Below are 24,485 nucleotides of genomic sequence, written 5' to 3'. Positions count from 1 at the left end.
TAACCAAATTGTTAAAACCAAATATGAGTTTTGAGTCCAGCATTTTCTCCTCCAATGCAAAGACCCAAATTTGGGTCTCACTTCGCCTCAAAACCCAAGCATGAGTTTTAAGTCCCATATGCATTGGAGGTGTTTTGCCTTATGCTCTTATACGTAATACACACATTCAATTTTACCTACCACACACTCTCAATTTTCAACTGTTCAAATGATTTGAAAAAAATCAATAGACAAAAATCAATATCTATCTATGATTGCCCGGTTTGGATGAAAGCATGAATTCAAACTCAATTAAGCATTAAGATTTAAGAGCCAAACCTAGCTAGCTAATTGGATTAATGATTCGTGTGAAATCAAAGCATTTGTCTGTTAAAAATTAAAAGCAAAAGAAAAGCCGAAATTGAACGAACAAACTCCCAAACTTTAACCATATATATAAAACAATGAAATCACCGAACCAAAAAGCTTCTGAATTACCACAATAAATCTCAGTGTAACATGGAAGACAAAACAGTGTCATCAGTCCTTAATCCGCAATTGTCCATGTCATGTCGTTCTCGAATATCCAGTGGCAGACTTCAATTTTTCCCGGACTGGACCCCAGTGCCACGAATGCACCATGTCCCGGACTCCACGATGACGTGTCAATGTGACAAATGGCAACACCGTGGTTGATCTTGCTCTTACTCTCCACATCAAGGATATCAGCCTCATAAACCCTAACCCTAGGCACGGAGTGGCAGTAATACAGTAAGTAGGGATACAAACTTTGATGACACGAAACCGATTTGGTTATATTTCCGCTGTTGATTCCGCTGACCGCTCCGATCATCACCTTCCGTTTTGACCCGCTCACATTTTCCGTGGTCCGGACCACCACATTGCGGTCGAGGACCGAGACTGCAAAGTCGATCATGTCCTCGACCGACCCCACGCACCGCTTGGTTTCGCCCGTGCTCGGGTCCCTCTCACATTCGGCCAGCGCGTTAGTCAGCACGCGCTCCATGGCGGAGTTCTCCGGTGCGTGAAATATCTCCTTAATCTCCGACATCCTCAACGTCGAAAAAGGTAATTTCGACAAAATCCCCCGGGGTAAAAACGACCTTTCCGGCATTCGGTCCCTAATGTCGGGCATCACCATTACATTCCCCTGCCTCAACATTGATTCCCTGAAGAACTTGCCGGGCTCAACCCACCTATTTACAGCACTGCCACTGGACTCCTTTTCAGTCGAATGGCTTCCTACGCTGCTCAAATCGTTATACTCTGCAAAAGTGACGCCCTTTTTGGCATAATCTTTGAAACTCCGACCCAAACCGTACGTTTTGAACTCGACGGTGGTCCGACCCTTCGACCCGGCTCCGTACTCTTTGAACGAGTCGTTTCCAGGGTTGAACGATTTCCCGTAAGTCGAGAATCTCACTTTCCCGGAATTCGAATTTCTCGCGTACGACTGAAACGTATCGTCGCCGACAGTCGCCCAGCTCCGGTAATTGGAGAACCCATTGAGCCCGGCATTCCCGCCGGCGCCGTAGCTCTTGAAATTGTTATGTGGGTTATTACTGGATTGCCCATACCCTGTAAACGAATTGTTTTGGCCGTTCCCGGACTTTCCGTAACCCGTGAAACCCGACCCTATCATGTTCGAACCTTCAGCGTACCTGGTGAACTGGTTCGGGTTAGAATTGCCGGATTTACCGTATCTGGCGAAAGATTCAGAGCCCGAGTTGGTGTCGTGGCCGTACGCGGTGAAGGAGAGACGGTGGTCGTTGGCGTTCGAGACGTAGGATGTGAATCCGAGGCTATGGACGTTGACTCGGTCGTCGTAGCTGGTGAACTCGCCCGAACCGCCGCCCGAGTCGGCGCCGTAACTTGTGAAGTTGGCGTTTGCGACGTTGGCATCCTGGGCGTAGGACGTGAACTTCTCCAAGTGCGAGTGGGAGCCCTTGCTGTACTTCTTGAACGAGTCGCGGGGCGAGTTCAACTCTTCCGAGTAGTTCTTGAACGAGTCGACTCCACCGAGTTGGGAGGAGCCGTAGTTGGCGAAGTTCTTGTCGGCGTAGACGGCGAAGTTTGCTTTTTTGGGGTGGCGGGTGGCGATGTCTTGTTGGTGAGTTTCGGCGGAGGAGTCGAAGGAGCAGCAGAGGTTGGCTAGGGAGCAGAAGGAGGTGAAGTGGGAGGAGAGTGAGTTTTGAGCGGCGAGTTTGGTGAGAATCGTTGAGTTGACTGGATCGAGTTGGGAGGCTTTGGCGAAGAGGAAGGCAGGTTTTGGGAGGTTGTTGGAAATGTGGGTGTCCCAATAGCGGTTGAGTGAGGCTTTGGGAGTGAAAGGGTTGTTTGTAGTTTCATTGCTTGTGCTCGCTACTGAGACCTGCATGCACATGCAAAAAATGAAGTTAATTAGGGTTTGGAAGATATACGTATGTGTGTATATAAATTTGCATGAACATGCATTATAAACTGTAAGTGAAATATGAATTTTGTTGTTTGCAATAGTTTTCTTACCTGGAAAAGCGAGAATAATAAGAAGAAAAACAAGAGGAAGATTTTCATGTTGTGGAGGGAAGAGAGAGAGAGAGGAGTGAGAAATAGGGTTTTTCAGTGAATATATAGCTGAAGACGTACTACAGTGGCTTTGCTTTTTCTGAGTGCTATATGCTTTGCTTTGAGCAAACTTTTGCTTTATTACAAAAGCACTTATGCATATAGAACTGGATACATATCCAGTAATGTGTAAGTCTGTACTCTGCAGATAAAAGTGCAGATAAAGAAATGGTAGATGTGACATTATTAATTTGAAATTTGGAATTTTAACGAAAAATTTTCGGTGCTGTTTATTTTAACAAAAAATAATATTTTTACATAAAAAAGTCAATCCTTATATTATTTATTTTACCCTTTATTTTATCCTTATCATTAAAATTCAAAGTTTTCAAACTATTTTCATTAATATTTCTTTTAAAATTTTGAATAAGCATATTATATGGAAAAGTACAAAGCACATATGAAGTAGAATTGTTGGTCTTTCTTTTGGGAACAGCTCTCAAATATCACTAGGGGAGTGATTCCCAATTTCTCATTTTGTGTACTCACTTTCTTGTTTTTTTTTTTAATTATTTTTTTATTTGAACAAGCACTTTCTTTATTTTTGTCTGTTGCTTTATTAATGTTAGAAAAATAAAATTAGAGTAAAAAAGAGAAGGAAAACTCTAGGGGAAGAGGGGAGGAGAAAACCCCTCATTGTTGTTGTTCATATTTTTCGTAATAATAACTAGTTTCTTGTGGGATTTAATTTGAGTCTTTGCCAGTTTTCAATTCACAATCACTTATTTTTTGTTCTGACAAAAAAAAAAAAGTCACCTCCTTGCTCATCCCTCATTTTCATCATTCTCCAAAAATGCTTTCTCTAAATTTCCACCTCAAAGTTGAAGGACTTCATTATGATTTGCCTTTGTGATTTTGGCCAACCCTGCTTGATGATGAGTCTTAGTTGCTATTAGCGGAGGACGCACTTATATGACATGGGTACATTGTCACATAACATCTCATGCAAAATGAAACACATACTGGACAAAAGTTAACAACTTACACGTCTTTATTTCATTAGCATGGGACGCCACAATGGTGTACTTGTGCCATGTAATTAATTGTTCTTTTATTAGTGACTCTTATCCGCTATTATGCGTAGCTGAATCATTGGAGATTGATCTTCTTCTTATCCATCATTATTCAACAAGTTTTTCTTGCCTAGATCCAGTGTTTAAAATATCAACAAAATTGTCGCTATTTTTGTCGAAATATCTGAAAGTCAAAGATCGATATGGAAAGAGGAGATGAAATTTCAACCTATATCGGCGAAACAGAAAGATCAATGAATATTGATGATATTTACCGATTCAATACACAAAGTTTTGCTTGAACCTATTGCAGATTCTAAACTTTTAATTTTTTTTGAGAAATTTTTCTCTAATTTTGTCTAAATCTGAACGAATTTACCCATTGCAAATTTTCAAAATTTTCGTTAAAGGCAACAGATATCGATATATCCATCGATAATTCTAAAAATTTGCATGTCACTATTTCAACCTATATTGCTATTTTAAACACTGCCTTAGATCCGGTGGAATCTATGGTGGTGTTGACACACCCCGACCAAGATCAAGGCATGCTGGCTGTCACGTGAGAGTGATGTAGCCATGTTCGGGAGAATCTTCTTGGGAGCTTCAAATCCCTCAAAAACTCGTCGGGAGAATCCTACCAAAACCGGCCACCTTCGAACCTCGTGATCCCGATGTCAAAACTGAGCCAACAAAGCACTTCGAGCTTCGTGAGAACCTCCTAGAGCTCGTTGTGAGCTTGAATTGTCCTAAAACATAACCATTCAAAAGTTCATGAATAGTGCTTAACTCGAAGCTTGGGTTTTCAACGTGATATCGAACGAGTTCTTACCTAAAATGGGTACCTTTGCACTCGTATGGTCTTCATGAACACAATGGTACCATTTTCTTCCTCGATCTGTGAAGATTTGGCTTGGTTCAAGGTTGTCCGTACGGAGGAGAGGGAAAAGCGAGTGAGTCCGAGAGAGAGTACATGAGAGAAGAGAGAAAGGATATGGATGTGTGTGTGTGGTTCCAAAATGTACACCAATCAAAACTCTTTAATCTTTTAGCTCTAATTGGGTCCAATTAGTTAGGGATAAAACTAATTGACCCAATTTCTTAACCCAAAATACAAACACACACCCGACGCTCAAGGGTAAATTCATCTTTTCACAACCATGATAATTAATTCTCGGGTCGGGCTGTAACTGGTGTACTTTTTATTCATGGTGGTAGTTATAATTTAGGGCTATGATTCAATTTAGTGTTTTGGTTGTTTTGGGCTGTGTTGGTTTGAACTTGAGTTATGCTAAATTTTGGGCTATTTCAACATATATTGCTATTTTAAACACTGCCTTAAATCGTGAATTAGATAACCTTTGTAAGCAATCCCCTATATCATTAATAATTGGTCCCAACGGAGAGAAATCTTCCTCCTTCTTTTGCATGGCTGCCATGGCCATGATAGAGTATCCCTCAATATGCACCCCCCATCTCCAGCAATATGGTCTTTCACAAGCATCACTGCCCTTTGCGCAGCCAACAACTCTGCGTGCAACGGTGATGACACCCCAACAGTCTGACCGGAATATGCAGCCAAAAATTCACCACTACAGTTTCTGTAATCACACCCACACCACCTCTTTTCGTTCTTTCCTCCCACGCTCCATCAAAATTACCTTTAACCCATCCTAATTCTGGTTTCTGCCACGACTGCTTCCTTCGACTTTGTTTCACTGGCCGTGCATTCTGCCACTTCTGAAACTCTACCAACCAAGCTTCAGCATGAACTCCAATTTAATTTAAGTTTTTTATTTATATATTTTATTAAAAAATTATTGGAAAATAAATTGGAAGTCAATCATAAACCACCCATTAATGGGGGTTTTCTATTTTTGCTATTTTTTTCCCTAAATTTTTAAAGTTTAAATCATCCAAAATCAAAATGTGTTGGATTTTTTTTTTACCAAGCGATATTATGATATTATCTACACTATGTTATGAGAGTGGGAGAGTAAGCTAAGCCTCACAATAGGCTAATAATAATATGGTTCAAATTCGTCTTTGGCTAATTCTTTTTAATACAATTGCAATTTTTGAATTCTTTAGGGACAATTTATGGTATTTGAATGCTTCACCATTTTGGGTGCTCCTTTTGTATATAGATAATGGACGTTTGCACCATGGTTACACATAGTTCTACGTGGTATAGGTTTGCCTTTCTGCTGCACAAACCCAAAACCCTAGCTTTCCTTTCTTCTCTCCAACCACGTACGTTCCTCCTCTCAAAACCCTAACCTTCACTTCCTCTATTAATGTAAGGCAATGACTATATATAGTTGCGAGTTTGAAACTTGTTTATGATCATCAATTAATCCTTATTCCATGAGGAAGAATATTATGCTGTTGTAGCATCATTAAGGATTCAACACCCTCTATGTGTAATCTTGTGTAAAACATGAAATTATCTAATTATTTTCTAAAAAGATGGTTAAGAATCAATACTTTGAGACCAATTTAGAAAAGGGACAATAAACAAAAAGTTAACACTGTTGGATATAAGTCAACAATCTGTTATTTAAATATATATGCTAATAAACAATAAATGAAAATATAAAAATTAACAGAGTATCAATAAACAAAAATATAAAACAAACAACTTGAAGATCGAGGCTTGCGTACCGCAATGTCCTTGAAACAGAATTTCGTCCCTACTCAGTGCTTGTAGTTCTATGGACGTCTGTTTCACCAGGATTCAACGATCTAAGTTAGAATTCCATAAGGGGTGCTTTGTTCTACGTTCTTTCTGAACTCTCAGACTTCATCTGAAGTGATGAGTCTTTTCATAATTAATTATATATTAATTACTAATTAATTAGTGCACCCCAAAGGCTTGCGTACCGCAATGTCCTTGAAACAGAATTTTGTCCCTACTCAGTGCTTGTAGTTCTATGGACGTCTGTTTCACCAGGATTCAACGATCTAAGTTAGAATTCCATAAGGGGTGCTTTGTTCTACGTTCTTTCTGAACTCTCAGACTTCATCTGAAATGATGAGTCTTTTCATAATTAATTATATTTAATATATATATATTAAATATAATATAATTAATTATATATTAATTACTAATTAATTAGTGCACCCCAAAGTCCAACCCCAAGGGTGAGCCCAATTTTATTCTCCAATGCCTATTACTCCAATTACTTTCTATAAGGGACAAAGCCTTATAAAGTGATGAAAGCTTTTGGGAATGGCCAATGTGGGACAAAGAAATTTCTACTCCAACTCAAATTTCCAACAAACACTAGATCACATCTGTATATATTAATAGATTCGTTGATTATTAACTCAATGGCTAGCCCAGGAAACAGGGAACATCAGTTTTTATATCCTAATTACGCCTCTCCTTCCGGAGCTCTTTCATGATGCATTTGCTAAAACATTATCTATAAATCTTCAGTTTTCAAGAGGTAAAGCTAGCTAGCTAGCTACTCAGTATAACAGATCCTGTAGTCTCTGCCATACCGTTGAAGTCTCTACTCCAACTCTAGAAATTTTGACCTACAAAGAAGCATAAAAAATAAAATTGATAAGTCTGTTTCATAATGAACTTAATTGTTTTAGTACATTTTTTTTAAGATTAGACGATATTAGCTTCTCGGATGATTGTTTTAGTACCTGAGCATGCACCGAGTGGAAAACTTTATCGCCTACAGTGGAAAAGCTAGCGCTGACAACTTCAGCTCCTTGTTCCTCAAGAACACGGATAACTTCATAAAACATGAAGTTCTTATTCAACCCACTAATCAGCATAACTTCTATGCAGGAACCCGAGTCTCGTAATTCAAGAACTGGTAATCTTGATCCCGTCATTACGGCATTTTCGGCAGCAATAGCACCAATGTCAGAATTAGAACTGCCTAATTGTGACCTCATTGCTTTCTCCTTCCTCTCCTTCAAATTCTCTATTCTCTCTCTCAGTTGCTTTATATAGGATACCGCAGTATCAAGTTGATTTTGCTTTGACACGGTATCCTGATCAATGGGAGAAAGGCATATTACAATTAATAAAGCCGATAATGAAATTTGGTTTTTATTGAAATATATTTAGTTAAGGAGTAGCGTTCTCTTGTCCTAAATATTTGATATGTTGCATTACTAGATTATTGAATAGGTTCTTTAGACATAGACCCTTGAAATTCATATTTTTCAAACAAAAATCCACTTAATTTTAAACATTCAAATAAAACCCAAATTTCAAATAGACTGTCATGTAGACAAATATATAACCAACTATTACAACTCATTTACAATTTATGCCACAAAATCCTAATTTGGTCAATAAATGTTATTACTCATCCTAATTATTATGAGCAATTAAATCCATATGGATATTTTACTACAAATATTAGTAACATATAAATTAATTTACCGTATTAAAAAAAATAGACATATCTTGTACGAAAAATAGACATATCTCATACGAAAAATAGACATATATGTTGTACCAAAGTCCTCGTTGATTTTGTGCATCAACATAGAGCATATTGATTACACCCAGTCCTGTTCGTGTCAAAAATTATCTGTTCGAACTTGTATGTCAGCTTAGATGGATAAGAACTTAGCTATACCTGATTATCACATGATTATATTATTGTGGCATTTGATACATCATGATTTGGCATAATTCTAATTATTATACTACTATAATGTTGTTGATTTATTGGTTACACACCTACTTAGTATATTCGAAAATAAAGGATTTCGTATAAGCATTGTTTTGTTGACCCACTCAACTTTGTTTTTCGCCCCTCCAGGACCTAGATAGTTGTACTCTTTGTGGCACTCGAGGAATCCCGGCGGTTCTAACTTTCTCTTCTATTTAGACGTACGAACTTATCACTGTGGTGTAATAAGTGTACTTTAACTACTTTGACTACTATTATGTAGTCTCACTGTCTATTACGCTCAGAATAATTGTAGTGGGTTCGTCCTATGAATGTGCACTCATTCCCTTTTATCATTTAGTATAATTAGTTTTAATTTTATTCACTTTTTGCATCACTTACCCTTATGGTTACGTCACCTCGATGATGGCTAGCATGCTTTGACCTTTCCAGGTCGGGGTGTGTCAAAAATAATATTGTTTGAATCATGTAATTACCTACATATAAATTAATTTACCTAATTTACCTACATTTAAATTAATTTACCTATTCCAAAAAAATAGTGATATGGGATAAGGTTTGAATGTTGTGGGTTTGTGCTTGTAGGCAATTAAATAAACTTGAAATCTAATGCACATAAATCATGTAGGTAAATTAGACCATTTTGGAAGTAAATTAGACCCTTTAAATTTTGGTTTGATGGAATAGGTAAATTAGACTATTTTGTAGGTAAAAATTGCGTGGAACATATAGCTTTTGTCTTGTGCACTAGGGATTGTAGTACATATGCAATAACGGAAGTTGTTTTAGGTTAATTTATTGTTGTGTTGGTAGGTAAATTAACTTGTATATTTAACTCACAAAATTATGGCATTAATATTATTATTTTTCAATCGGCACCTTATAACAATTTGAAAATTAATACATTAAATATACAATGAAATATTTTGTAAAATAAATATAATTAATTAAATGGACATAACATGAAATATTTTGTAAAAGAAATATAATTAATTAAATGGATATAACGAGTAACTAATCCAAACCTCAATCCAAGTATTAATAGGGGTAGTTTAGGCATTCACAAAACACACAATTTGAAAAGTCGAACTTAATTAAAGAATTTGCTTAGTTAGAGCATAGTCAATGGGCTTTAGACCAACTCCAACCCTGGCCTATAATCTATTTTCCCCTTCTATGTATTAAGGGTAAAAATATAATACAGTTAGTAATATAGTTAGGTAGTTAGTATTTGGTTAAAGTAGTTAGGATTTCTATATAAAAAGTATGTATAATCTTCATTTGATCAGTTAATACAAAATCTATTTCTCTCTCTAAACTCTCTCTCTCTCTCTCATATCTCTCTATTCATCTTTCTGTTCATCCTTTCTCCTTGTTTTTCCTTTCAATTCACAACCATTGCAATGTAGTTAACATGGTATCAGAGCCACCAGGCTCACGCCATTGATTCTGGTGGTTGCATTTCTTATTAATTTTCTTTTGTTTCTAGCATAGTTTCTTTCCAAATTTCCATTAGTTTTTTCGGTGCTTCCACGAGATTGGGTTGCTTTTCTGCCATTGTTGGGATCTCCTCTTCAATGTTTTTCGTGGGATTCTTGGGATCAACAATGGAGGAAGACTCCCATTTATTCAACTCCAGCAACTATTTTCCCGCTATCCTCACATATCAATAGGAGGTGGTAGCAATGGAGGTGCCTTTCTTGGGGTAGGTGTTGGAAGATTAACCCCATAATCATATCCAAACCTCAACTCACGAATGTAATCTGACTCTATGATGGCCCACATGTCCTCAAATATTCTGGATAACTACTCAGCCATTACATGAACATCTTGCCCTGGGTTTGCTCTACTTTCCTTCAAATCGTCATTCGAATCGTGCTGGGTTTGCTGGGTGTAAGCCATTGGTGGGTTGGATTGGATATGAACCCGGTCAACTTCGAGAAGAACAACGAGCTTCTGCGATGGGTTCTGGTTTGCTTCCTCAACGTTCTTTAGGTCAAGATTGAAGTTCTTATCAGTGTGATATTTGGGGTATTTAGATTCAATATTGATCATTGTTACTTTCGCTGTGTTATCTTGAATGGTTACTGATCTCCGATGTGTTTTTTCTTGCCTTTTTTTGCTCAAGAACTGAAGATTCAGGTTTCATCTTTCTTTATGCACTTTAACTGTTTGTTTGATTGTCTCAGTGAGCAATTCTGTGTTAATTCTTGTATTAAGGTCGATAGCCAGTTACTGATTTAGAAGAATATGAAGGCCAATTGCCATTTCTTCTAAGTGAAAGATTGATTCTTTAATTGAATATTGTTGGGTATTTTACACTCAAGAAGGATGATTGCCAAGAGTGTACTATCATTACCTGATTGATCAGCAAATGAAGGCCAATTGCCATTGCTAAAAGATTGGTTCTTTAATTGTTTGTTGGGATAGAGAGGCCGATAGCCATTTCCCTTTTATGTTTCCTCCACAAGGCCCATAGCCGGAGTGAAAAGTTCCGTTTCAAGTATTGTGTTACTTCTTAAAGGCCCATAGCCGGAGTGAAAAGTTCTGTTTCAAGTATTGTGTTACTTCTTAAAGGCCGATAGCCGGAGTAACGTTCTTGAAAAGTTTTGTTTGTTGTTATTGTGTGCAACTCCATTAAGGTCGATTGTCGGAGTGCAGTTCTTGTTCCCTTTCTTCATTGAAGGCCGATTGCCGAAGAGGGTTGTGTTTCTTGATTTCTGTGATTGTAAAGCTTGTTGTTTGACCATTCTTAATTGTGAACGAAGAAGGATTTGGTCAGAGTAATCAAAATGTCTGAAAATACAGTGGAATCTGTGAAGATTTGAAGGTCTTCTAGGAATGTTGACTGTGAAATATTGGAAACCTTATCGCAAAGAAAACAGTAGCTACAACAGATATCAGTTTGAGGGGCTGAAATTCTTTAGGAAATTGATTGATGAGTATGAAATTGCACTGTCATCTGTTTCTACAAGTTGCTGCTGCTCATTGGAAGTATTTTGAACTTTATGTCCTCTGTGTTCTGTTTTTTTGGTTTCATAACAGTGATTGCAGTTGTTCTTCCAATCTTAAACTGGGTTACCCCAGTTGAGATTGAGGGGGAGTATTAAGGGTAAAAATGTAATATAGTTAGTAACAGAGTTAGGTAGTTAGTATTTGGTTTAAGTAGTTAGGATTTCTATATAAACAGTATGTGTAATCTTCATTTGATCAGTTAATACAAAATCTATTTATCTCTCTAAACTCTCTCTCTCATATCTCTCTGTTCATCTTTCTGTTCATCCTTTCTCCTTGTTTTTCCCTTCAATTCACAACCATTGCAATGTAGTTAACACTATTCCCCCCTCCCCACCCCCCCCCGGGGCCAAAAAAAATCCAACCTAACCCAAGTTTAAAATCAGACCTAAACCTAAAACAAAGCTAGAAATAGCCCAGGATTTAGCCCAGCAAATGGTGTGGGCACCACTAACAGAACCCCACCCACGTGGGCATATTCCCCAAGATTTATTGAATCCAACAGCTGTGAACGAATATAATCAAATCTAACGGTAATAAAAAAAGATCTAATGGCCCAAAATTTAAATCCAACAGCTAAAATAATTAAAAAAAACTATTTAACTCAAAATTCACCAAAATTTAGTGATTTTTCAATATTTATCAGAATCTAAATATTTTTAGGTTAAAATGTTCATAAAATTAAATTAGGATAGTGTACATATTTTTTTTTAATTTACTTAAAAGAAAAAATTAGCCTAAATTTATTCTTTAATAATCTCGGGCTAAAAAATTTAGGCCATAAAGGTTAGAGCAGAAAAGCTATTTTTGGGTTAAAACATAAATTTTCTGAGCTAAAAATTTTAGGTTTTAGGCCAAGAGTTGGAGATGGTCTTAGTCAAGAAAACTAGGGAAGATAGGTTTTAGGTAAGGAAAATATAGTTTCAAAGGGTGAAAAGGATCCTCGTCGGAACCTTTTCTTAGGGATCCTAGGGATCCTAGGATCGTGACAGTTCACCATACATCGTGCAGTCAGTTTTCACTAGGTACTGTTTATATTTAATTTTAAAATTTAAATTTTGAAATAATTTCTGACCGCACGATGTACGATAAACAGTCACGATCATGGGATCCCTAGGATCCCTAAGAAAAGGATCCAGCGATGATCCTTTTCCTTCAAAGGGTAATGTCAAATTTAAACTTCAGACTCACAAACTAACATGTCCTAAATGATATAGGAAAATTTTATCTATCATTATCTTTTTACACCTAATATTAATTCCTAAATTATCCTCACTTATGAAAACCCAATCCAATATAATTTCTGTTTACACCCCAACAAAATCAATTATTCAAAAAATAAAAAACTAAGAAGCAGTCCCTCCATTGATGGTCCCTCTAGAACAATATGAAGAAAACCAAAAATAGGGTAAAACTCTTGAGAGAACGATGGAAATCGAAAGCTCCAATATTCATATATTTCACCAGATCAATCAATTATATAGAGAGCTAAAGTATATTTATACAACTGAATCTAAGTAAGTTGGACTAGGAATATGAATTTGGCTTACCTAATTAATACATACGTTTATGGTTTTGCTTATATACATATATATATATATATATATATATATAAATTAACTGTTTCTGATCTCTACCTCCTTTTACAATAACCAAACCCTAATTTGTAACCAAAATTACATAGAGTAAAATACACAATTTATATCTAGAATTTAAGCTAGGTGTAGAGATAAAAAGAAAAGGGGTTCTAAAAAAATTTCCCAATGATCCATATGTACCTTGGAGTTGGTGGTTTTGAAGTGTTGGGGAGGGACAAGTGAAGCAAGCTTGAAGCAGAGACTTTTCATTTGAATTCTTCTGTTTCTCTCCACTGTCTTCCTGTCCGGTTTGGAAGAAGACTCACTTTTACACTTCATCCTCTCTCTCTCTCTCTAAAAACAAGCAAACCTCACAAACCCAAAATCCAAGCAAGCATGAAAAGCAAGAAATAGAGAGAAAATTAAGGGAGAGGGTTTGGAAAGGAGGAGGAGCTTGACTGAAACTTGTACGCTTATATATAGTTGAAGCTTCGTGCCCAGCCGAAATAAGCACAGGCGAAATAAGCAAAAACGGGGGCCCGCCCTAGCATATATTCATGTGAAGCCGTTGGATTGTTTGCCGAATCTTGACCTTATGATACATTTTAAAAATACGTGTGTCTCTGTTCAAGTTCAAATTAGAAACAAGATTTTGCATTCACAAACAAAATACCTTAGATTATTGTATTTTGCTTCCAAAATATGTTTTTGATTGTCTTTTCTAATACCGTAGCTTAGAAATTGGGTTATTTTATCAATAAATTAAACAAACGAAGCAGTGATCAATAAAAAATGTTGGAGAGACAGGTACCTCACGCATTAATATGTAATGTAGTAAAGCCCATAAAGCTGGGAGTAGACCTGTCATTTGTGTCGTGTTTTCTGTGTTCGTGTCGTTTTCGTGTCATACCTGATATCTTAACGGGTCATGTCGTGTAACACCCGTTAAAATAAACGGGTAAAATGACCCGACCCGAAATCGACCCGATAATATTAACAGGTAATATGACCTGATCCGTTACCCGTTAAGGAAAATATATTTTAAACCAATAAATAATCAAATGAAAAACATAATACTAAATAAGTATATACATACCATATTGTAACATCCAAAACATAAAAACGTATTTTTCTTTTAAGTATATTTTCACTTACCTAAAGTCTTTAATAGTTTTTTAATTAATGTAGAAGTGTAAAAAAATATAGAAAAAATATATAAATGCTTGTAATGACAAGCTTTACAACTTTCATGAAGAGCTTAACTTCGAAATTCGCCACTATAATCATATAAATCATAGATCAAAATTTAACCGTTGATTGTTGTTTACATTTAAGCTTTATTGTTCTCATCAAATTTTGTTGTTTCAGATTTTCTTTTTTGAAAAGTTGATCTATTAGAGGATGCAGGAAGATGAACGGTTTGGATCGTTGATATTATATTCAGAGTTTTATGGTTAGTGAAAATATTGCTTAATGTTTATAAAATTTCTACAAACTATATGACATCGACTCATATTTCAGTTAACCGTAAATATCGAAATGTGATATCAAAGGTATGAACCGTTCATCTTCTTACATCTGCCAGATGATCATGTTTTCAAAAAAGAAAATTCTAAAAATGAAATTCAGTAAGAAGAATAAAGCTTAAATAACAATCGACGGTTAAATATAAATTTAAGGTTTATGAAATATAGTGTTAGATTTCGAAGCTAACCCCTTCATGAAAGTTGTAAAGTTTGTCACTATGAGTGATTGTATATATATATATATATATATATATATATTTTTTTTTTTTTTTTTTTTTACGTTTTTTACACTTCTACAATAATTATTATTAATTTTATTAATTTTTCCCTCAAATAAAAAACATTATTTATGTGGGTTTGGAGGATTTTAAAAATCTAAACAATAATGTAATTGTAACTATTATCTACTCGTGGAGGAATAATGATGAATCACGAGTGTTTATATATTCTTTCACATTTTTCATAATTGTATATATGTCTTCTTAGTTCTTGCTTATACAAATATTATATTAGTTTATTTTAATTTTGGACAACAACATGTTAAGTAAAATTTATCCTAGTAATGATAATAATGAACTCTCATAATAAAAATAAATAATGACTAAAACTTTTTTTTAAAACTTATAAAGAATAATAATACAAAACTATATATTTAATATAGAATATATTGTATACACTAATATGACTATTGTATTTTATAGTAAATCTTTTAGTAATTAAACTTTAAAATTATCAAAATAATTTTTTTCTTAACTGGTCGAAATGGTGTAACATCCCACATCGCCCAGGGGAGTGATCCTTAAATGTATATTATCATCCCTACCTAGCACGAGGCCTTTTGGGAGTTCACTGGCTTCAGGTTCCGTAGGAACTCCGAAGTTAAGCGAGAAGGAGGCCAAAACACTCTCATGATGGGTGACCCATTGGGAAATTGCTCGTGAGTTCCCAAAAATAAAACTGTGAGGGAATGGTAAGCCCAAAGCGGACAATATCGTGTTACGGTGGTGGAACGGGCCCAAGATGTGGTGGACCCGGGCCGGGATGTGACAAATTGGTATCAAAGCCAATCCCTGGCCGGAAGTGTGCCGACGAGAACGTCGGGCCCCCTAAGGGGGTGGATTGTAACATCCCACATCGCCCAGGGGAGTGATCCTTAAATGTATATTCCCATCCCTACCTCTACCTAGCACGAGGCTTTTTGGGAGCTCACTGACTTCGAGTTCCGTAGGAACTCCGAAGTTAAGCTAGAAGGAGGCCAAAGCACTCCCAGGATGGGTGACCCACTAGGAAGTTGCTCGTGAGTTCCCAAAAACAAAACCGTGAGGGAACGGTAAGCCCAAAGCGGACAATATCGTACTACGGTGATGGAACGGGCCCGGGATGTGGTGGACCCGAGCCGGGATGTGACAAATAGGTTACCCACATGTTACCAACGTGTATACCCGTAATAACGGGTTCTTAACGGGTCACCCGATAATGACTCGATAAGTTATCGTATTGATCCGAAACCCATTATTTTCTTGTCGTGTCACCGTGTCATGTCAGAAACTGCCGGGTCTATTGGATATAATGATCTTTATGCTCAATTAACTTAGGGATGTGATATCCATACACCTTTTTTTTTACTTCTTACACATCCTTTTAATTTTCAGTCGTCGGATCGTATGAATTGAAGAAGATCAACGAACAGAAATTAACGAAAAGTGTGTGAGAAGTAAAATATGGTGTGTGGATAACACATCCCTTAACTTATAGATTATAGAAACCCATCATGCTTAATTTGGTCAAACTTGTCATACTCAATTGTTGCTGAAAAGTTCTTGGCAGAAATCACGATTCTTATAGACTAAAGAAGGAGATTTGTGTCGGATCCAGATTACGAAACATTGTTGGCTGTGCATGTGTTTTCAATACTAATTACGGCCCTACGTGATTCACATTGATACGTACAACATGCATGCAGGAACACCATAAAACTATTAGACGTAGCAATCCAAATGATGTGAAAAAGGAAGCTACATCGAATATCTTTATATATAAACCCAACAACTTATTTTGGAGTCACAAGCTTCACCAAAACTATTTAGACAAAAATACCTCCAAAACAAAAAACAAAAAAAGAATTAAAAAACAACCCAAAATAATGCACCAAATAATGCAGGGGTATTTTTGTCATTTTAACAGTATTTTTTTTCTAATTAATTCTTTTGTACAATTTTTTTAATTAGTACCTCACGTTAGGTTAGCAATAATGTAATTCAATCGATTGTTCATTAAATATTATTTTCTCTATTTTTAAACACGTTCAAAACATCGTAAAAGGCGTATAATGCTAGTTATAAAAAAAGATCTTTCGCACACGCATAATAATGTGATTAAATTAATTGTCAAATAATTGTTTTTTTTTTTTTGAACAAACGATATATACACTAAGAGGAAGGGGATGGGCTTAGCATTACGATGTGCTAGCAATCATGTGATTCAATCAGTTGTTTATTAAATATTATTTTCTGTATTCTTAATGTAAATTCAATAGAATGTAGATGAAAATTGAAAGACCGATTTTATTATATGAATTCAACTGCTTTGACTGGTTTGTGAGGGGTTTCTTTACCATGATCTAAGATTATTCATTTACTTCTAATATTTGACTTTCCTTTTGTCAATTCACACATATAAATACATTTAAAATGTGTAAGTTGCACGTAACAAGCTGTGATTCAAAAAATGCCTCCTATATATACGTGAGCGCATGCATGAAGGCTAGTTTGCTATATATTGGTGATTGATTTGGGCTCCAAATGCGGCATGGCTCTGCTCTGGTACTTGCACTTTACACCAAATCAAATAACAGAGAAAAGTATCACACGGCTATTCTTTATAGGTCCTCATCAAAGAAGCAGCAAGTAAAGGGTAATACTTAAGTACTCACCATTTTTTGTAGTTCCTTTTCTTATTCCGCCCACATCATCACTTAACGGTAAACTTAACAGATTTTATAACGGTTTTATGAAACTGACATAAAATTATACTAAATGTATAAGAATGAAATGTTTTGAAGATGTTGTATGAGGTTACAATTTGTTAGATCCCGCATCGCCCAGGGGAGTGGATCCTCTATGCCTTATATGTACATGTCTACCTCCATTTAGCATGAGGCCTTTTGGGAGCTCCGTGGGTTCGGGTTCCATCGGAACTTCGAAGTTAAGCGAGTTCGAGCAAGAGCAATCCGAGGATGGGTGACTCACTGGGATGTTCTCGTGTGAGTTCCCAAAATCAAAACCGTGAGGGTATGGTCGGGGCCCAAAGTGGACAATATCGTGCTACGACGGAGTCGAGCCCGGGTCGGGATGTGACACAATTACACTCTAACATGATGGGACCCTCAAATATGTGTTAAGATATCATTAGACAAAATCAAAATGTGTGTACTTGCTAATGAGTGCCTAGGTATTTTCCAACAATAAATACACTATCTAATATTAGTAGACCAACTGCCACTTAGCCCCTCATGTTCAGTGTTATATCTTCTATTAACTTTGACTAATGCTAGGTAGACCAAATTTTTAGACTAAATTTATAAGTCATATGATGTGTCACTAATATAAAATAAACACGTTAATCAGCACTTCAATAATAATTCAATCATCAACAATCGCATCATATAATTTACAAAATTTAATTTAAAAAGTTAATCTCCCTAACATTATACATTAACATTTTATCAACAACAAACACTAATTAAGGTCTTACCAGACATGATTTTGCTGGATGTGTTACTTGAGTCAAGCTAGACTTTATAAATAAGCCTTTAATTAAACATTAATAAAGGCTTTTAATCATGAGCCTTAGGGCTAGTTTGGTATTTGTGTGCTTTGAAAAAAAAACTGCTTCTGCTGTGTTGCAAGAATAAACAGCTGTGAAATAAAGCAATAGAGTGTTTGGCAAAATTTTTTGTAAAAGTGCTTTTAGCAAAAAAAAAAAGCAATGTTAAAGTGTTTGGTAAATTTTTATGTAAAACCGCTGCGACGGTGTAAAATGACTAAAAAAGATATGATGTTGAATATTACCTTTTTTTATAAGATTTATATAAACTATTTATAAACAGTTGTGAGCTTCGAAGAATGTACTTTTATCTTTTATTATTAAGATATTTATGTTGCAATCCTATTAGATTAGGAATGTGATTGTATAAATCCTAGTAGATATAGGGATATCTCTTATATTCCTATTAGGAGTAGATTACCTATTAAATGTTGTAATCCTAAAGGGTAAGGAATTAACCTTCCCTACTACTATAAATAAAGGCACAATGGGGTGGAATAACACACACTCACAATTACACATCTCTCTCTTCTTATTCTCCATTGCCACACCTTTCTCTCTCTCTCTCTCTCTCTATGGCCTTCGTAATTGTTCAGTAAATTATGCCTACAACACGTTATCAGCACGCTCTTGACGCTACGCTAACAAGAGAGTTTGATATTCAATCAAGGGAGTATTACGTTTTAATCATTCTTTTTGTGATTAATTTAATTATTTTATTGAATTGATCTACATGTTATTGATTCAATTTAATTTTTCTGTGTTGAACGTGATACAACGCATTGGAGATGCAATTCTGGCTTTCTGAGATAGATCTTCTACAAATTCAAAGGTTTTTGTTCTTTTCTGCCAATCAGGCACGCTTAAAATAAAGTAAGATATTTGAAACGACCATGAGGCAAGAAAACATTCCCCATGATGCATGAACCCCCTATGTTTATATTTTCCTTCCGATATATATATCGTATATGTTCATATATTTGTCAATATATATATTTGTTTCATGCATCGCACAATTAAATTGTTATGTGGAATATATGAGTCATTGTATAAAATTAAATTAGAAGCAATTTTAGGGTTTCCTAAACCCTAAGGGATTTTTGAAAAAAAAAAAAAAGGGAATGGGATATGGTACGGCACACCACCACACCATCAATATGGACACAGCAACCAGGCCATGACCTGGACTTCACCTCGACATGGCCTGAAGCCCCGAGCCCAAAACATTGAAACCAGCCCCATTTGGTTGAGTCCACTCACCACATGCCGTAACCTTATGGTTTCTGGGCTTGTGTAGCAGCAAAGAGCCTGCAGCCCTGGCCTTCAGTCTATGCCAGCAAGTCGCAAAGCTTGTTGGGCCTTGCAGCACCCCAGCCCACTTTGCATGACAGTTAGCCCATTGCGCCAAACCTAAGGCCAGCTCATGCTGGGCCTTGTCCCGTGCCCTCCCTTGGTCAAAAAAAAAAAATTGAAACCCAGCTGGGGCTAGGGTTTCTCCCTCACCCCGTGACCTGAAGTTCACACCCGAGGCCCTTTTTCTAACTTGCCCCTGAAACAGCAGTGTAGAAAGCGGAAGTTTACCAAATTATTGAATTTGATTACTACCACAAACGTGAGAGAAAAGTATGGACCCAATTCGGCTAGAGTCTACGTAATAGCTCGACCCAGTTCGGTCAAAGCCTACCGAATGGTGATGCACTGCTCCGATAGGGATACACTGAATGGCATATTCTCTCATAATCCAATTTCAAGTTTGTTTTTACAACATATGGTAGAATCAGGGCATGACAAGGTGTGGCATCATGCCCGAAGCATGATCCTTGGTACCTAAGACCTACAACTTCAAGAATAAGGGAAAATATTCCTGAACCTTAACCCTGCAGAATCTATTTCCATCTCGATGGAATAGACCATTGGTTATGTACATGTACGTGCCCCTACCAATGTTGTTAAGGAGTACCATTCTAGTAGTCAATACGTGAGACTAATTTTGTTACACCAAACACCATTGGAAAAGCATAATTTTGACATGGATGGCCTTGTTGGCCGAATCCCCTTAGTAAACCATTTACTTTGTGAACATTTTACAATGTTCTTGGATTCACGTTTGGTGTATGTTTTACTTATGGATAATCTTATTGATATTGTCCTCAAATATGAGTTAATTGAATCATGTTTCTTCATACATATGACCAATTCAATTAAACACGTGATTAGGTAGAAATGTGGGAAGGTTAGTTGTCTGGATGAATGTGTACTACGCACACTAACTTTACATCTAAATCACATCTCTAACAACGACTTCAGGTCTATCCAACCTGACTAAGAGCATTGGCATGCTCGTCGTTGTATGAATGGTACTAAATCACCATTTAAGGGACCTTACATTCTCCTTGACGTTGAGTTTTTAAGGATATTCGAGATGACAATGATCATAAATGAACCACTAAAGAAAATAGAGTGAAATATCTTTCCACCACCTCCAACAATGAGCCTGAAGCTTTGATTTGGGGCCAATGAGTTGTCTCCCAATTGGGAACACACCATATGTGGCCGACCTGAAGCTGGGTGATTAAGCAGTTTACTTGTTTTGACACGACCTTTTAGGACACTTAGGTCGAACAATGATGCTACGACGCATCTCCTTACCCGAAGTACGGATCTTATGCTTACAAGCACACATTGCCAAGCCTGCTCATTAGGTAAATCAATTTTCTATATCATCCCTCGCAAAGATACGAAATCACCCATTTTGCACAGTGGATTCAAGGGAATATATATGGACTAATCCAACCAAAATGTGGACCATATAAATACTTATGGTTTTAGTTGATGAATCGACAAACTGGTCACATGTTTGTCCACACACATTGCTGCTAAACCTCCTGGCCAATTAAGGGTTCACCACCCTACTTATCCCTTAAGGTCCGGGAAACTGGATAATGCCAGAAAGTTTATATCGACGGTTTTCGATAAAGTATTGCATGTATTTTGGGTTTATAATTGAACATCGAATTCCCATGTTCATCTTGAATAGCCTCACCTAGTGATCATAAAGCGCAATTTAAATGATCGCCCAAATTTTGGTAAACGTACCAAGTTTTCAGCTTCTGCCTAGGGATATGCAATCTTGTACGCAATTATGTTGGTCCGCCTTAAGGCCCATAGCCACCCAACCTATATGATGTTACAGTTGGTTACTGGGTACGAACCTGACGATTTTTGTATTTACCGATTTGTGTGTGCCTTCCATGTGCCAAGTTGCGCCGCCGCAACATACCACTATGGGTCCTCAAAGAAGGATGTGTATCTTTTGTCGATTAAGATTCTCCTTCACACTAGCTCTCTTTAAGCATTTGCACGCGATCTCTTTTCTGCTCATTTATGGGTTATCACTTTAATGAGACAGTCTTCCTACCGTTAGGGGGAGATAAGAACATCAACGTTCCTGGAGAACAGCGCGAATTTGCGTGGACGTTACCCACTATGTCTCATCTTGATCCTCATACTGCATATGAATGATAAGTAAGTGTGATGAATTATAGATTTCAGAATGTTGCTCCAGACGCATTCCTCTAATCTAGCTAAAGTGACGAGATCATATACCAGCTGCAAAAATTCCTGCAAGGATAGACATACTTAACGAATGTCGAGTCAACATCCCTAGAGGGTGTGCCGCCCCTGTTGGACGGTTTGGACACCCCTGTTGGACGATCTAGTATACCGACGGATAACCAATTAATCTGTCTTGGCCTGGAACATGACAAATCATTCGGTTCGTATAATTCACTTCCCTGGAAGAGGAAGACACGGCACAACAATGAATCTAAACTCGATCGCTGTCTCAAATCATTTCCATCTTATGAGATTAATCCGGATTTCTCCCGACACTTAAAGTTCTTGGTCCAGTATACTAGTTTGGATGAGCTAAATGGAATTGAAATGAGATTATCATTGATGAAGTTTTCACTTATATGGTAGCTACCGACATAAATGAAAAGCGACGATATTGAACCGTGTTCCGTTGATTAAGTGACAACGTAGAACTGATTGGACAACCGAAATTATAATCCAGGTCAAATTCCTTGCCAAAGTGTGTATTGGACCTATTGTCCCTACACTGCTCAAGATAACCATGTTATGTTACAAGTGGGAAATGAAGCGTATTGAGATGAATGAAATAGTGCGATATGATGCACGTCTTACGACACAAGGTTTTTCTCAAAACGTCCTGTGATTGATAGCAGCATTATGAAATTTGGTTAGTGTTTTCTTCATGGGGATATAAATACGGAGATTTACATGTAAGTTCCCGAAGAATTACATGGACTAGTTCAAATAGTTCCAAAACCATGGAACACCCTCTTAACTTGCTTGAGGCGTTCACTTACAATCCGACGGATGTGGTATACCCGTCTAAGTGATTATTTGATCAGTTAGGGATATGAATTATGTCTTTGCGTGTTAAACTATGAAGTCTTATTCTAAATTGCTAGAATTACAGTTTATGTCGTTGACACGAATCTCATTAAGACTCTGGAAGAACTTGAGAAATTTGCCTCATACCTAAAGATGGAATTTGAGATGAAGGATCTTGGGAAAACTCATTTATGCCTTGATCCGAAGTTGAAGCATTGTTCTGACGGTATTTTGGTCTACCAGTTGAACTACACCCCGAATGTGTTACCTTTAAGTATACCTATGATCGTCTATACGTTATATGCAAATGAAACCCTTGAAGAGGTTATGGAATCCGAAATTTCATATCTAAAGTTCAACTTTGTGCTTCGTTGTACTTAGCTCATTGTATTTAGACAGGACATCTCATTCGCTATTGATCTTGGTAAAGATGCAACACCGTGCCTACACGTATCCATTGAATTGGTATTAAAGACATACCCTGAAGGTACCACATGGGCAAATCTCAAATGCATCTCAGCAGATCCAACCCCCTGATCCTTAAAATGATGTTTGCCTTGTAGTTATGTTGACGCATATTACTTATCAAACCTACACAAGGCAAAATCCCCAAATGGTTATGTCTTTACCGTTAAGGATATCGCAATATCTTGGAGGTCCATGATATGACCTTAGTTGCAAAATCTTCGAATCGTTCCAAAACTCACCTCACTTCACTACGCCACAAGTGAGACATGGTTAGGAGTTCTTGCTGAGTATATCCAAAGTACTTGCTGTGTTTTCATCCATCGTTGAGTCCCAACGACGATCCATGAAGATTATGCCGTATGTATCCATCCGACCAAGACATGATACATTAGCAAAGTCAACGCCAAGACATATTGCGCCTACATCAGCAAAGCATCAGGAAATTGAAGTTATGCAACCCGATCCCAGACAACCTTGCCGACCTCTACAAGACGTCACTGCCAAAGTCAACCTTCCAGAAGCTTGTCCGAGGAATTGGTATACCTAATTATTCATATGCAATGCTTGTAGTTCTCATTTGGAAGTTATGTCAAACTCAGGGGGAGTATCCAGAAATATAATCACTTGATCTTAATGTGCTTTTTTTCCCTATGATTATGAGCACTTTTCCGACTGAGTTTTTGCTACCTAATTAGGTTTTAACGACGCATCCATCTTAGGCTGATCATACCCTTGTGAGCTCTTCTACTTACGTCTAAAAGATGTATAGTTTTTTACTTAATGCAACTTCTCACTTTTCTCCTTAGACTATGGGTTTTTCTCCCACCTTAGGTTTTACCATAGCGAGGTTTTGTGGGTTTTACTTTTTATGCATTCTTCCGTTAATATGAGACTCGCATTCACTCATTGTGTCGACGACTTCATCAACTATATTTGCTTCATCACTGAAAACCTAATGTGTCATTTACTTGAGTATTTACACACTCAAGGGGGAGTGTTGCAGTCTTAGAAGTAGATTACCTATTAAATGTTGTAATCCTAGTAGATATAAGGATATCTCTTATATTCTTATTAGAAGTAGATTACCTATTAAATGTTGTAATCCTAAGGGGTAAGGAATTAACCTTCCCTACTACTATAAATAAAGACACAATGGGGTGGAATAACACACACCCACAATTACACATCTCTCTCTTCTTATTCTCTATTGCCGCGCATTTCTCTCTCTATGGCCTCCGTAATTGTTCAATAAATTATGCCTACAACAATTTATAATTTTTTTATTCTATTCTTTTCTCTAAAAGTCGTTTCTTCTTTACCTTGTCCCTATTTTATTTTTGCAGAACCTTTGTTATCTTCAGCCACTCA

The 24,485-nt window shown here is 36.8% G+C and overlaps 3 protein-coding genes and 1 long non-coding RNA gene across 5 annotated transcripts in view; all 4 read right to left on the bottom strand.

Annotated features, from left to right (window-relative positions):
* Positions 1–24,485, bottom strand: part of LOC126626200 (serine/threonine-protein kinase STY13-like) — a 74,402-nt gene that overhangs the window by 27,856 nt on the left and 22,061 nt on the right. The gene's annotated exons all lie outside the window — the stretch shown is intronic.
* Positions 401–2,580, bottom strand: LOC126626199 (polygalacturonase 1 beta-like protein 3). Its single transcript, XM_050295435.1, has 2 exons — positions 2,506–2,580; positions 401–2,371 (listed from the first exon to the last, which is right to left on the bottom strand). The coding sequence occupies exons 1-2, from the start codon at positions 2,551–2,553 to the stop codon at positions 527–529; spliced, it is 1,893 nt and encodes a 630-aa protein (XP_050151392.1). The 5' UTR covers positions 2,554–2,580; the 3' UTR covers positions 401–526.
* LOC126626206 (transcription factor bHLH162-like) overlaps positions 6,954–24,485 on the bottom strand; it is a 55,516-nt gene continuing 37,984 nt past the window's right edge. The window contains exons 1-3 of one of the 2 annotated variants that reach the window (XM_050295448.1): positions 13,081–13,218; positions 7,278–7,634; positions 6,954–7,160 (exon numbers count right to left, since the gene is read on the bottom strand). In XM_050295448.1, the coding sequence (XP_050151405.1) occupies positions 7,092–7,160; positions 7,278–7,634; positions 13,081–13,218 (564 nt within the window). In that variant the 3' untranslated portion in view covers positions 6,954–7,091. Of the gene's footprint in view, positions 7,161–7,277; positions 7,635–13,080; positions 13,219–24,485 lie in introns of those variants that run through there. The other variant, XM_050295447.1, reaches the window with a different exon arrangement.
* Positions 15,172–15,812, bottom strand: LOC126626212 (uncharacterized). The gene is made up of 2 exons (XR_007624642.1): positions 15,638–15,812; positions 15,172–15,276 (listed from the first exon to the last, which is right to left on the bottom strand). It is a non-coding gene; the product is annotated as an uncharacterized LOC126626212 (long non-coding RNA).

The sequence above is a fragment of the Malus sylvestris genome, chromosome 6 (assembly GCF_916048215.2).
Source record: "Malus sylvestris chromosome 6, drMalSylv7.2, whole genome shotgun sequence".
In the NCBI taxonomy this organism is placed as follows: Eukaryota; Viridiplantae; Streptophyta; class Magnoliopsida; order Rosales; family Rosaceae; genus Malus; species Malus sylvestris.
The sequence above is the reverse complement of the archived record's forward strand: the minus strand, read 5'-3'. Positions and strand labels throughout refer to the sequence as shown.